General features: G+C 38.8%; 1 protein-coding gene across 1 annotated transcript; it reads left to right on the top strand.

Moving 5' to 3' along the window:
• Positions 1–529: 529 nt before the first annotated feature.
• MOGAT3 (monoacylglycerol O-acyltransferase 3) lies at positions 530–4,938 on the top strand. The gene is made up of 8 exons (XM_003768836.3): positions 530–596; positions 692–789; positions 941–1,048; positions 1,165–1,235; positions 1,727–1,931; positions 2,097–2,271; positions 4,351–4,547; positions 4,648–4,938. The coding sequence occupies exons 2-8, from the start codon at positions 717–719 to the stop codon at positions 4,800–4,802; spliced, it is 984 nt and encodes a 327-aa protein (XP_003768884.1). The 5' UTR covers positions 530–596; positions 692–716; the 3' UTR covers positions 4,803–4,938.
• Positions 4,939–14,848: the final 9,910 nt, after the last annotated feature.

The raw sequence follows: 14,848 nt of genomic DNA, 5'->3' as shown, positions 1-14,848 counted from the left end.
TGGTCTAGGAGCTGCTTAATTCTTGGTCTTGCTCTCCTTTTCCCCTTTTCCCTTTCCCCTACCTTTTGAGGGAGGATCTTCCAGCCTACAATTCCTCTTTGGTCAGAAAAAAAAAAGTTGGGGGTTGGGAGTGGGGAAATAAATAAACAGTGCTTATCTTCGAAGCCTGTGTGATGGGATGGCTTTAGGGAAAGCTAAGACGCCCAAGAAGTCTGTGATTGGAGGCATCTGTTTGGAGTGAGAGACCCAAATCGGTCTTCTAGACCCATCCTACTAAGATCTGCACATAGATGTAGGTCCTCAGGTGCGAGAGAAAGGAAACATGCAAAAAAATATAAGATCTCTCCCTACCTTTAGCCCTCACTAAGAACTTTAGTGTACAGCTCCCTATGTTTAGACCATAACACTTCCCTTCAGGGGATCCTGGACCTCGGTCCTCCAAAGTGCTCTTTCTACCTACTTTGGCTGACTGGTTTCTGTTTCACTTCGTGACTAACCAGAAAGGTAAGTCAAAGGTTAAAGATTAGTTTGATATTTTAAGCAAAAGAAGCTTGGGGATATTTCAGCACCTCAAAACACTGGATACTCTTCCTCAGGTGAGAGGTGCCCATTGAGTCTGGCTTCCTCTGCTCTCATCCTCTCCTTAAGATTCCATTCTTCAGCCTCTCTGTGGTCACTTTCCCCCCAATAGGTCTAACTTTTTACCGTCTCCCACCATGAAGACCCCGAAGAAGCAGATAACAGAAATCCTCAGCGTTTACCAATTTGTATTTACCTTTCTCTTCATGGGTGAGGCTGCCTGACATCTGGGTCGTTTAAGGGACAGAGGTTAAAGTAGGAGGGCTCGAGGGGCTATTCTTTAGTGGTGTGTGTGTGTGTGTGTGTGTGTGTGTGTGTGTGTGTGTCTAATCTTTCCCAACTTCCACTTCTCTCTTTACAGGTCTCTTCTTTTCCCTTCTCCTCTTCTTTCTCCTCTTCACGTCGTTCTGGTTTCTTTCCGTTCTCTACCTGGTATGGCTTTATGTAGACTGGGACACACCAGACCGAGGTGAGCAGAGGAGGAATGGAAGAAAGTGACCTAAAAGTAGGGAAAGTGAGGGAGAGATGGGTGGGAGAAGGGTAGCTCTTAGACTTCACCTCTCTACCTTCCCTTTCTCCTTGCAGGCGGTCGGCGCTTTGAGTGCTTTAGGAACTGGAAAGTTTGGGAACATTTTAGAGATTACTATCCCATCAAGGTGAGAGAGGCATATTGGGCATGTCTGTCCCTCGTTTCCTAATACTATCCTCTCCTATCCTTCTGATCATTAATTTCTCCTCCTCTCCCTCTTAATAGTCTAATATATAAAATTTGTGTCTGAGGGGCAGTAAGTCAAAGATCTTAGTCGGGTATTACATAAAATGCGCGCCTTTAATTCAAGTCATTCATTTAACAACATTCATTTAATTCAGCTTAAAGGTTGGGATGATAAACAAGGTTCTCCCATTCCAGGAGGAGCTGATCTTTTGCTATTTTTGACTCCAAGTAGACATTAAATTCTTAAATTCCCCAACTTGCTCCGGGACGGGGAGAGGGAGAGACGCAGGTTGGGTAGGAGAGAGGGAAGGGAAAGGCTCTTTAATCTCAGGAAGGTTTTTAACCAGAGAGATTTGGGGCGGGGGTCGGTGTTGGTGTTTCAGCCCGTGTTGCTTCGCTCCCAATCCCCACACACATCCCTTCTCCGCAAAGCTGGTGAAGACAGCAGAATTACCCCCAAACAGAAACTATGTGTTGGGTTCACACCCTCACGGGATCATGTGCGCTGGAACTTTTTGTAATTTTGCCACGGAGAGCAACGGCTTTTCCCGTCAATTCCCTGGTATTCGTCCTTTCCTGGCTGGTCTGGCCGGCCTCTTTCGAGTCCCGGTATACCGGGACTACATCATGAGCTCTGGTAAGTATTTATATATGTATGTACGTGTATGCATTTGTGCGTGTGTGTATTTGTGATTGTGCTGGGGAGGTAAGGAGAAAGACCTCATCACGCTATCAAAGGCCAAGGGGAAATGTTGGGGAAGAAAATTGAGCCATTGGTCCTGGAGTATGAGTCTGTCCGCAGGTTTGTGCCCAGTGAGCCGTGAGAGCCTGGACTTCGTGTTGTCGGGGCCCCAGCTTGGCCAGGCTGTGGTCATCTTGGTCGGGGGAGCTAATGAGTCACTGTACGGAGTACCGGGAGAACACTGCCTCACCCTACTTAATCGCAAGGGATTCGTGCGCCTAGCTCTAAGGCATGGGTAAGTTTCCTGACATCAACGGAGTTGGGAGGTGAACCAGAGTTTAAAAACAAAGGCATTGGAACTGTCCTTCTCTGCTGGAAAAAGACTGTGAGTTTTATGAAACATATGCAGTTGGAATTCACACTCTAGTGTTCAGTTTGAGACTTAGTCCCTTGTCAGTCAATGAAAACTCCATCTTTAAGTGTAGTGTATAGAAAGATACATGGATTTGAAAGATGGAAAATTTGGTCTCAATTTAGCCATGTAACCTAAGGCAGCACTCTCTGGATCTAATTTTCTCTTCCCTAAGGTGTCCGCCATCTCTTGCTATGCTATATACGGTTCCAAGTTTCATTAAATGAGATAATAAAAAGTGTTCTGCAAGTCTTAAATTCTAATATAAATAAGTGTCACTTATTAAGCATCTACTGTTTGTAGAGAGAGAAGTATATTTAGTTGTTAGTGGAAACAGAGTTTAAAACAAGCCTGCCCTTTTTGAAATTTACAGTTTAGTAGGGAGATATCTAAACATATATAAATATGTAATGCACATCACTTCATAAAATGCATTTAAAATTTTAAAATGCTTTGAGAGATGAGAGGAGTCAAGATGGAAATCAAAGATGCCTTCTTGGGAGGAGTTTTCTGGGATCATGGAAAAAAATATTAGTATATAGTTAATTTTGGGGGAGGATAGAGTCCAGTTTGGTTAGGGTGTGGAGGAGAGTGGTTAGAAAGCTGGAAAGCTTTAGAAGAAAATGTGTGTTGACAATTTACCCGTGCAATATTATTTTAATTGAGACAATGTGACATGGGAGATGGAATGTTAGACTTGGAGTCCAAAAAATGAGGGAACAAGTTCGAGAGTAATAAACATTTATTAAGCACCAGACACTGTGTTAAAATACTATCTTTTGGGGCAGCTAGGTGGGGTAGTGAATAGTGCACCAGCCCTGAAGTCAGGAGGAACTAATTTCACTTCTGGCCTCAGACACTTCACACTTCCTAACTGTGTGACTCTGGGCAAGTCACTTAACTCCAGTTGCCTCAGGGGAAAAAAATTACCTCCTTTGATCCTTACAATAGGCTTAGAAGGTAGGTATTATCTCATCTTACAATTTAACAAGGGTTAAGTGATTTGTTCAGGATTACAGTGTCTGAGGCTATATTTGAACTCAACTCTTCTTAACACTGAATTACCAGTTGCCTCTAATAAGTTCAGATCTCCATTCTGATAATACCTTGCCAGATGTGCCCTAACTGCCCTGGGGCAAGTTGGAGGGTTTTAGATTTTGAGTTGGAAGAATCCTTGGAAAAACCTTATTTTACACAAGAGGAACTAAGAAAGGTTAAATTAGTTATTCATGGTGACATAGCTAATAAATGTTTGAGTTGGAATCTGAATTTAGATCTGTCTTCTTGAGTTCCTGTTATACATGAATATCATGTATGAGTCTCAGATAACTCTGGCCTAGGGGTGTTAAATAGGAGATCCTAGATTAAAATGGTAGAGTCCACATCCAAATCCCATCATTGGTAACCTGTGAGGTCCATTTCCCTCACATTGTCCATTGCCTTTGGAGTAGTTTTGCAATAGAAGTTGATGCTATAGCTGAAAACAGAACACTAGGCTAGCTAACTATTAGAAATACTAACAAGATCCCAGTGTTTATTTCATCTTCATAGTTTCTGTGTTTGAATTTGTATTGGTTTTTCTCCTCTGTAGCTTTCTGAGCATTGTCTGCATGATGATGAGAGAGCTGGGATGGGGTGAGGAATTAGGGCATCTCTGTGAAGTGACTTTGCCTTTTTCTCTCTTCCTTTGAGAGCTTCCCTTAACCTGCCTTATAGTAGGTAGGTAGCACAATAGATAAAGTGCAAGGCCTAGAATCAGGAAGATCTGAATTAAAATCCTGTCTCCAACACTTAGTGGCTATGTGACCTTGGGCAAGTTATTTTAACCCTGTTTGCCTCAGTTTCCTCATATGTAAATGAGCTGGAGAAGAAGGCAAATCATTTCAGTATCTTTTCCAAGAAAACCCCAAATGGGGATATGAAGAATTAAACACAACTGAAAACCAAATTTCTGTCCAATAGAGCCTTCCTAGTTCCTGTATACTCCTTTGGGGAGAATGAAATCTTCACACAAGCATCATTTGGGACTGGAAGCTGGCAGAGGACTTTGCAGACAGCCTTCAAGAAAATCATGGGCTTTGCTCCTTGCATATTCTGGGGTCGGGGTCTCCTCTTACCCTGGGGACTCTTACCTTTTCCTGTGCCTATTACCACTGTTGGTGAGTTTCTTTTCCTCTGAAGTTTGTTTATTCTGGGTATATGTCAGCCATCTCTTCTGTGTTGCTTTTTAACTCACAAACCCTTTTTCCCCTCCTTTAGTTGGCCGCCCCATCCCAGTCCCCCGTCGTCCAAATCCCAGTCAAGCGGAGGTTGACCAGTACCACAAGCTCTACATGGAAGCCATAGAACGTTTGTTTGAGGAGCACAAAGAAAGCTGTGGGGTCTCTCCTTCCACCCATCTCACTTTTGTCTAGGACTGTGCCCCAATGTCACTACCACCCATTACCCCAACACTGTGCATTTCCCTAGCCCTAGCCCTCGGATCCTGAGAAGTGGATTGCAACTTGTCCTTGCAAAACATTTCTTCTCCCTAATAAATTCTCTTTTCTCCCCAGGCCTCTTTTCTTATTGTGGTTACATGGGGGAGTGTCAAGTATGGAATGAGCATTTATTATTATTATTAATGATTATTCTAGCTATGCTTGGCCTAGATAGAACACAGAAATACTATATACCCAGAAACTAAGGGACAATTAGAAAGTTATATATAAAATGGTGTGAAATTGAGTGCTAGATCAGTAAAGATTAGAGCCTTCTTATAAAATGAGGGACTTGAACTAGATTTTGAAGGAATTAGGTAGGATCTGGCTATTTAAAAACCATCCAAGATTTAGGTGGGGCTGGAGTAGAGAGAAGAGGGGAAGAATATAAACCTTTGTGGCAGGGGAGTGAACTTTGTTAGCTATGTGGGCATCCTGATAAAGGAAAGGTTTGTTGACCCCTGGGGAATAGAAAGGAAGTAAAGTTAGTTATATAGGGTGGGGCCAGATTACTTACTTTAATACCTGGCCAAGGGAAAAGGGAAAGGATCAGCTATGCTGAATTTACCTCTTCCTTTGGATAAGGTATTAAAAATTCCTTGGAAACTGGAACTCATTAGTTCTTAGAACTGTAGAATGATAAAATTAGGAAGGACCTTAGGGAAAAAAATCCAGTCTAGCCATTTTCATTTTACAGATGGAAACTTAATTTAGCCTGGCATTCAAAGCTATATTGTCTGACAGCCTCATTCCTTTTACCCTACATGTAATTGTACCTTCTAGCCAAACTAAATTGTGAATTCTGTTAAATGTTTATTGCACTTATTACATACCTATTCCATGGTAATTTGTCAAGGTTGCTTTCCAAGCAACTTGGTTGCTTCCTCTGTGCTTATGTTACTTTTTCTTTTTCAACAAAACACTTGGAAGGTTCTCCAAGTAGCTACATCCACTTATCCTTCAGAGTTTACCTTGGGTTTCACTTCTTTCACCAAGGCTTCAATGATTGTTCCAACTCTCATTGATTTGCCTTCTGATCTCCCACAGCACCTATTACACCAAGCTGAATTGCTATAAAGGATTGATAAAATATAGTCCTGGCCTTCCTGGAACTCAAAATGATTCCACACATACACCTTGATATGCATTCCTCTGCCTCTTTGCCTTGTTTATACCTTTCTTCTTTCCTCAAATGCCCTTCTTCCTTTCCTCATTTCTTTCTTTCTTTGCCTGCTGAGAACTCTTTTCTCGTTTTAAGAAATTCTGAATTTAAACACACACACACACACACACACACACACACACATTTCCATGCACTGTAATGAACCACTTCATACTACTTGTTTACAAAAGCCTGAATAATAAGTTTTTATGTTACTTTAAAACCTATTCTGCTTGTCTATGCTTTATTAATGTTTCCTTTTGTTTTCTTCTATGCATTTTAAAAAATGTTTCAATGACCTCTTTTTTTTGGTTAGGTTAACAAATATTTATTAAAGCACCTACTCTATGTCCTTGTCAAGATGAACTTTTCTATATGCAGAAGTGATCCTATTCCATCCCATTTCCTCCAGCTGATTTTTCCCTCTATCATCCCCACTCACACTTATCTTCAGTCTCTCCCTGTCTATTGGATGTTTCCTTACTGCCTATAAATATGTTCTTGTCTCTTCCCTTCTCAGAAAGCTCGTGCTTGATCCTTTCATATTCCATATCTCTTCAGGATTTAGTGGCTAAATTCTTCAGGAAGGTGGCTTACCATAGGTGCCTTCAACTTCTTTCTCTTTTCCTCTCTTCTTTCCTCTCTTTCTCCCTCCCTCCCTTCTTTCCTCCCTCTCTCCTTCTGTCTCCCCTTCCTCCTTCCTTCCTTCCTTCCTTCCATATTATTTATTTATTTTTTAAAATGTTAATATATTTGATGTTTCCCTACATTACATATAAAAACAATTTTAAACATTTGTTTTTTTTAAAACATTGCATTCTACATTGTCTCCCTTCCTTTTATTCACCTTTTCACTCCCTGAGACAGCAAGCATTTATAATAGATACAGTCGTTCAAAACATATTTCCATATTACTCATGTTGTAAAAGAAAATATGGACATTACAGTACAACAGTTATTCTGTACAATGTTCGAATTCTGTAAATTTCACTTTTTCTGAGAGCATCTTGTTCTTCATTTCTTATAGTACAATAGAATTCCATCACAAATATGCCACTTGTTCAACTATTCCCCAATTGATAGGCATCCCCTTAATTTCCAAATCTTTTCCAGATTGATGCCAGAAATTGATGCCAGAAATATTTTTGTATATATAAGTCCTTTTCCTTTTTGTTTGTTACCTTTTTTGGATACAGACTTAATACTGCTGGGTCAAAAGATATGCCCTTTGAACAAAGTTTTAAATTACTCTGCAGAATGATTGAATCAGTTCACTGCTCCACAGAGTGGAGTTTTTCTTACATCCTCTTCAACATTTATCACTTTCTTTTTATTAGCCAATTTGATAGGTGTGGGATGGTACTTCAAAGTTTTAATGTACATTTTTCTAATCAATAGTGACTATAGCTTTTTTTCCCATATGACTATAATTTGGTTATTTCATCTGAGAACTGCCTGTTCATATCTTTTGACTTTAATTGAGGAATGACTTGTATTCTAATATATTTGACTCAGTTTTCTATATATTTGGGAAATAGGACCTTTATCAGAGAAACTTGCTGTAGAAAATTTTTCAGTTATGACTGTTAAGTATGGATTTTTCTCCATCCTCTTTACCTCCCACCCCCATTTACCTTAAGCTCTTTCTGTTCACTTGACAATCCTCAAAAGTGTTTTGTTTCTGACTATTGCCTTTCTCAATCTGTTCTTCCATCAGCCGCCTCCCCCCCAATTTCCTTCCCTTCCTTCTTGCCTGTAGGTAAGATAGATTTCTATACCCAACTGAATGTGTATGTTATTTTCTTTTTGAGCTATTTTCAATGAGAGTAAGGTTTGAGTGCATCTTCCCTTCCTTCATCTTCCTCTCCACTGTAAAAATCCTTTCATGCCTCTTTTATGTTAGATAATTTACTCCATTCTACCTTTCCCTTCCCCCTTCTCCCAGTGCATTCCTCTTTCTCAAGCCTTAATTTTTATTATTTTAGATATCCTAACTTTATTTTAGATATCCTAAATGCCCTAATGATTATAAAATTCTTAGGCATTACAAGTATTATCTTATCATGTAGGAATATAAACAATTTAATCTTATTCAATCCCTTATGATTTCTCTTTCCCATTTGCCTTTTTATGCATCTCTTGATTCTTGTATTTGAAATTTAAATTTTCTGTTTGACTCTGATCTTTTCATCAGGAATCATCCATTTCCCCCCTTCCCCCAAAGAATTATACTCAGTTTAGCAGGGTAGGTAATTCTTGGTTGTAACTCTAGCTCCTTGGCCCTCTGAAATATCATGTTCCAAACCTTAATGTAGAAGTTGTTAAATCTTGTGGTATACTGACTGTGGCTCCATGAGATTTGAACTGTTTCTTTCTGACTTTTTGCAATATTTTTTCCTTAACCTGAGAACTCTTGAATTTGGCTATAATATTCCTGGGAGTATTCATTTTGGGATCTCTTTCAGAAGGTGATTGTAGATTCTTTCAATTTTGCCCTCTGGTTCTAGGATAACTAGAATATCAGGGTGATTTTTCCTTGATGTCTTTCAAAATGATGTCTAGACCTCTTTTTGATCATGGATTTCAGGCAATCCAATAATTCTTAATTCTCTCTCCTGGATCTATTTTCCAGGTCAGTTGTTTCCCCATTGAAATATTTCACATTTTTCATTATTTTGATTTGATTTGATTTTGTTGTTTCCTGAAGTTCTTAGTTTCCACTTGTCCTTTCTAATTTTAAGAAATTATTTTCTTCAGTGAGCTTTTATACCTCCTTTATCATTTGGTCAATTCTACTTTTTAAGAAGTTCTTCTCTTTAGTAGCTTTTTGTATTTCCTTTTCCATTTGGCCAATTTTGTTTTTTATGGAGTTCTTCTCTTCAATGGATTTTTGTGTCTCTTATTATTTGGCCTATTGTTTTATGGTATTATTCAGCATTTTTTTTTTGCATGCCTCCTTCACCAAGACTATTTTTTAAAATTTTCATTTCTTTCTAAAAATTTTTAATAGTATTTTATTTTTCTAATTACATGTAAAGATAGTTTTCAACATTCATTTTGGTAAGATTTTGAGTTCCAAATTTTTTTCTCCCTCCTTTCCTTCCCCACCCCCTTCACAAGACAGGAAGCAATACAATCATTTTAAACATATTTCCATCTTAGTCATGTTGTGAAAGAAAAATCAGACTAAAAGGGAAAAAACTATGAGAAAGAAAAAGCAAAAAAAAAAAAAAAAAAAAAAAAAAAAAAGATGAAAATAGTATGTTTTGATCCACATTCAGTCTCCTTAGTTTTTTCTCTGGATGTGAGGGGCATTTTCTATCCCAAGTCTCTTGGATCATTGTATTGCTGAGAAGAGCCAACTCTATCATAGTTGATCAACATATAATTTTGCTGTTACTATATACAAAGTTGTGCTCACTTAACTCAGCATCAGTTTATGTAAATCTTTCTAGACTTTTCTGAAATCAGCCTGCTCATCATTTCTTTTTTTTTTTTTCTTTAATAGCCTTTTATTTACAGGATATATACATGGGTAACTTTACAGCATTAACAACTGCCAAACCTCTTGTTCCAATTTTTCACCTCTTACCCCTCCCCACCCCTCCCTAGATGGCAGGATGACCAGTGATTTAAATTATAAAATAGAACTTAGATACACAATAAGTATACATGACCAAAACATTATTTTGCTGTACAAAAGAATCAGGCTCTGATTATTGTACAATTAGCTTTGAAGAAATCAAAAATGCATGTGTGCATAAATATAGGGATTAGAATTTAATGTAATGGTTTTAGTCATCTCCCAGAGTTATTTTCTGGGCATAGCTAGTTCAGTTCATTACTGCTCCATTAGAAATGATTTGGTTGATCTCGTTGCTAAGGATGGCCTGATCCATCAGAACTGGTCATCATCTAGTATTGTTGTTAAAGTATATAATGATCTCCTGGTCCTGCTCATTTCACTCAGCATCAGTTATGTAAGTCTCCAGGCCTTTCTGGAAATCATCCTGTTGGTCATTCTTACAGAACAGTAATATTCCATAATTTTCATATACCACAATTTATTCAGCCATTCTCAACTGTGGACATCCATTCAGTTTCAGTTTCTAACCACTACAAAAGGGCTGCCACAAACATTCGTGCACATACAGGTCCCTTTCCCTTCTTTATAATCTCTTTGGGATATAATCCCAGTAGTAACACTGCTGGATCAAAGGGTATGCACAGTTTGATAACTTTTTGCTGCTCATCATTTCTTATAGAACAATAATACTCCACTACATTCATCTACCATAACTTATTCAGCCATTCTCCAGTTGATGGGCATCCATTCAATTTCCAATGCTTTGCCACCACAAAAAGAGCTGCTACAAACATTTTTCACATGTGGGTCCTTTTCCCTCTTTTATAATCTCTTTGGGTAGTGACACTGTTGGATCAAAGGGTGTGTACAGTTTATAGCTCTTTGGGCAGTTTAAAATTGCTCTTCAAAATGGCTGGTTCAGTTCATGACTCCACTAACAATGCATTAGTGTTCTGTTTTCTCATATCCTCTCCAACATATATCATTCTCTTTTCCTGTCATTTTAGTCAACTTGATAAGTGTGAGGTGGTTCTTTAGAGTTGTTTCTCTAATCAAGAGTGATTTAGAGCATTTTTTCATATGACTATGTGTAAGGGTCAGGGGAGGAGCCTCACTCAGCATAAGAGGAAGCAGAGAGGCCTTGAAGCCTGAGGCCCCCGATGTAATTTCCACAACCAGCAGGCACAGCCTCTCTAGAGGGAATTCTGAACGTATTGAGATTGCATCATCAATGGGAGACGTCTCCTTCCATTATTGATTATGCATGTGACCTCATGGACCCTATATAAGCAGTGGGGACCAGGAAGTAGGTGGAGTTCTTTAGGAGTCCTACAGGAGTCAGCAGGAGGTCAGTAAGAGTGCAGAATATGAACATGGAATAAAGACCTGACTTGCAAGTAGCTGCGTCAGGATGCTCTGTTGGACAAGAACCACTGCTCAGAGAGGTAGCATGGCCAGAGATGTCCAAGACCAGGGATTTAGTAAGCTGGCAATCAGGAATCTCTGGGTGGGAGGTTGCAACTATAGATGATTTTAATTTCTTCATCTGAAAATTGCCAAAACTTTTTTTCTTACAATTTTCTTGCACCACTTTTATTTCATTCCCCCAATTTTCCCCCTTACTTGATTTTAAAAAATCCTTTTTCATTCTCTCCCAGAAATTCTTTTTGGGCCTCAAAACAACTCAGTTTTTTTGAGGCTTTGGATGTAGCTGTTTTGATTTTGTTGTCTTCTGAGTTTGTATTTTCATCTTCCCTATAGTAACATTTATGGTCAAATTCTTTTTTTAATTGTTTGCTCCTTTTTCCATTTCCTTCTTTCCTTCCTTCCTTCCTTCTTCTCTCTCTCTCTCTCTTTCTTTCTTTTCTTTTTCTTTTTTTGCTGAGACAATTGGGGTTAAATGACTTGCCCAAGGTCACACAGCTAGGAAGTGTTAAGTGTCTGAGGTCAGATTTGAACTCAGGTCCTCCTGCCTTAAGGACTGGTGCTCTATTCATTGCACCGGCTACCTGCCCCCTTCCAGTTTATTAACTTTTAAATTATGTAAAAATTGAGCTCGGTTCTGAGGATGGAGGGGATACTGCCTTAAGCTTCAGTTTTTTGGTGCAGTTGTTTTCAGAAATAGTTTTTATGGTCTGTAAATTTTCAATTCTTACAAAATGGAAGGAAAGTAAACATCTTTTAAGGTCTTTACTAAGATATACTTTAGTTTAGTACTGTCCTGATCTGTGTTCTGGTCTGTAAGTGACCACAAGCACTCTGTTCTACCCTGGAACTATGAAGTTAGTACTCCCCTGCAGCCATAAGCTCTGGTGTACTAGAATTCCTTTTCATTTTGGGACAGTGAACCAGGATTGTGACCTGGATCTTTATATGGGCAAAGTAATAGGCCTTTGCCTGTCCTGCACCCAGTGCTAGCAGAGACCTCTGTAATTTTCTGATCAGTTGTCCTACTCATTTTCTCTCTGTAGTTTGAGACCTCTGGAAGTTGCTGGCTCAGTCGTCCCCAAGGATTACTGCTGGTTTGCTGGGATTTGGCCTGCACTTCAATCTTCCCCTGGTATAACTGACCTTTCCTGACAACCTTCTAAGTTGTTTTAGGTTGGAAAATTTTTTTTTATCTTGTCCTTTTGTGACTTCTGCCACTCAAGAATTCATTTTGAGGTGTTACTTAAAGTTGTTTGGAGGGAAATTTAAGAGAGGCCAGGTCCCTGCTTTTTTTTTTTTTTTTTTTGCCATCCTTTGCCCCTTTCTTATTTTCCTAACTGCATTCTGAATTCCAACCTCTATCATCCTCCAAAGTTACGAACGATTTCTTCATTGCTAAAGCCAATGGCATCTTCTCAATCTCATAATGACTTTGCAACCTTTGATAGTGTTGATCATCTTCTCCTTTATACTTTCTTCTCTCAAAGTTTTCAGAACTCCTGGTTCTCCCCATATATTTGACCATTCCTTCTCAGTCTCCATAACTGGGTCTTAATTCAGGTCATACTAGCCAACCATAAGTGTTCCACAGTTCTGTCCTGGGCCCTTTTCTTTTATTCCTCCACTCTAATTCATTTATCAGTTCTCATGGATTCTATTATTATCTCTGTGCTGATGATTCTCAAAACTACCTAGCCATCCTTAGCCTCTGCTTATCTCCATTTTCCAACTGCCTATTAGACATTTTGAGCTAGATATCTATAAATTCAACATATCCAAAGCATTTTTCCTCCTAAATTTTCTCCACTTCTTAACTTTCCTAATACTAATTACAACCTAAGTGTCATCTCACCTTTTCTTCCAGAAATAGCCAATCTATTGTCAAGGCCTACTGATTTTACTTTTGCAGCATCTCTGAAATATGCTCCTTTTCCTCTTCATCACTTTCATATAGAATCTCAACACCTCATACCTGGTCTAGTAAAATAGCTTTTTGCTTGGTCTGCCTGCCCTAAGTCTCACCCCACTCTAGTCCGTCTTCCACCTTGCTACCAAAGTGTTCCTAAAGTGTAGATCTGGCCCATTACTTAATAAATTCCAATGGCTATCACTTTCAGCATCTTCTGTCTTACTCTTACTTAAACATTCTCCACACACTGCTTGTTTCAGTGATACTGATCTCTTTGCTGTTTATCAAGTGAGATACTCCATCATCTAATTCCAGGCATTGGCTATCTCCTATACTTGGAATTCTGTCCATTTTCATTTCTACTTTCTTGCTTCCCTGATTTTTGTCAAGTTTATGCTAATATCCCATCTACAGGAAGCTTTTCTCAATCTTTTAATTCTAGTCTCTTCCTTCTGTTGGTTCTTCTTATTTATTGTGTATATAACTTATTTGTATATAATTATTTACATGGTGTCTTCCCCCTCTGTATTATGATTTCTTCAAGAAGGAAGGACCATCTTTTGCTTCCTTTGTATCTCCAGGGCTTAATACAGTTTCTGGCCTACAGTATGCACTTAATAAATGCTTATTGACTGCCAGACAGTGTGCTAAGCAATGCTATTTTTGACATCATTATTGCTAACTTCTTTCCTCTATAGAAAAAGAGGAGAGAAATAGAACCTCTTTCTTCCATTAAAAACCTGCTGACATCATACTTCTCTGAGGATTCAGTTCAAATAATTTCTATGCTGTGAAGCTTTTCCTGGTCCACCCAATTGTCTTTTGAAAGTACTTTTTACTTCTCTTTTGATAGATTTTAGAGTTTATGTCTATTCTACTAGTTCTCCAAAGCCTGGCATAGTTCTGTGTTCGTAGGAGGTATTTGTTGAAGCATTCATAGAATACCTATGACATCCATTGTACTTGCTAGGCTGAGAGAGATATGAAGAAGTATTAAATTCAATTGTTGCCTAAGTGCCTATAATAGGAAGTCATTGTGCAACTGGTGAAAGAATGGGGGGCTAGAGTAGCCACTCAAAAGCCTGTGCTTTTCAAAGAATGATTTTATTGAATTGAATTTTGTTTTTATACCTGATTTGTCACTATTATGTGATTTTGGCAAGTGATTTAACTTCTCTGGCCTTCGGTTTTTCCAACTATAAAATGAGTCTGTGAGAACTTCATATTCTACCTTGTATAACTTTTTTCTTACTAGATTGTAAACTCCTTAAAGTCAGGGACTACTTTCTGGAGGGACTGCATAAAGATAGGCACTCAACACATATTTCTTGAATAGAATTGGATTCTAATGAGGGAGAACATGCAAGTAGCAACCTAAGACAGAAGCATGAGAAAGAATGCTACAGACCAATAGACTCTAAAAGAATTCACAAGGAATCTTCTGGGTGGATGGTAGATGAGTTGGGGAAAGATTTATGGATGTGGTGCTATTGGAGTTCAGGCTTTAAAGGCTGGATCCATTGGCTTAGGCAGAGGTGAGAGGGTAAGGACATTCCAGATGGGATAAAAACCTTATAGTTGAAGGGGCAGCTAAGTAGCACAGTGGCACCAGCCCTGAAGTCAGGAAGACCTGAGTTCAAATTTGTTCTCAGACTTAACATTTCCTAGCTGTAGGATTTCAGAAAGGCCTGGAGAGACTAATGAACTAATGCTGAGTGAAATGAGCAGGACCAGAAGATCATTATATACTTCAACAACAATATTATATGATGATCAATTCTGATAGACATGGCTCTCTTCAATAATGAGATGAAGCAAATCAGTTCCATTTGTTCAATAATGAAGAGAATCAGTTACACCCAGAGAAAGAACTCTGGGAAATGAGTATGAACCAC

This window comes from Sarcophilus harrisii, chromosome 4, assembly GCF_902635505.1.
Source record: "Sarcophilus harrisii chromosome 4, mSarHar1.11, whole genome shotgun sequence".
NCBI lineage: Eukaryota > Metazoa > Chordata > Mammalia > Dasyuromorphia > Dasyuridae > Sarcophilus > Sarcophilus harrisii.
Note: the sequence above shows the minus strand (reverse complement) of the source record. Positions and strands in the feature narration are given on the sequence as shown.

What these genes read in the sequence shown, in the direction of transcription:
- MOGAT3 (XM_003768836.3), top strand. Translation starts at nt 717, where the DNA reads ATGAAGACCCCGAAGAAGCAGATAACAGAAATCCTCAGCGTTTACCAA. An exon ending in ATTTACCTTTCTCTTCATGG is followed by an intron (nt 790 to 940) that starts GTGAGGCTGCCT and finishes CTCTCTTTACAG; the next exon opens with GTCTCTTCTTTTCCCTTCTC. An exon ending in GGACTACATCATGAGCTCTG is followed by an intron (nt 1,932 to 2,096) that starts GTAAGTATTTAT and finishes GTCTGTCCGCAG; the next exon opens with GTTTGTGCCCAGTGAGCCGT.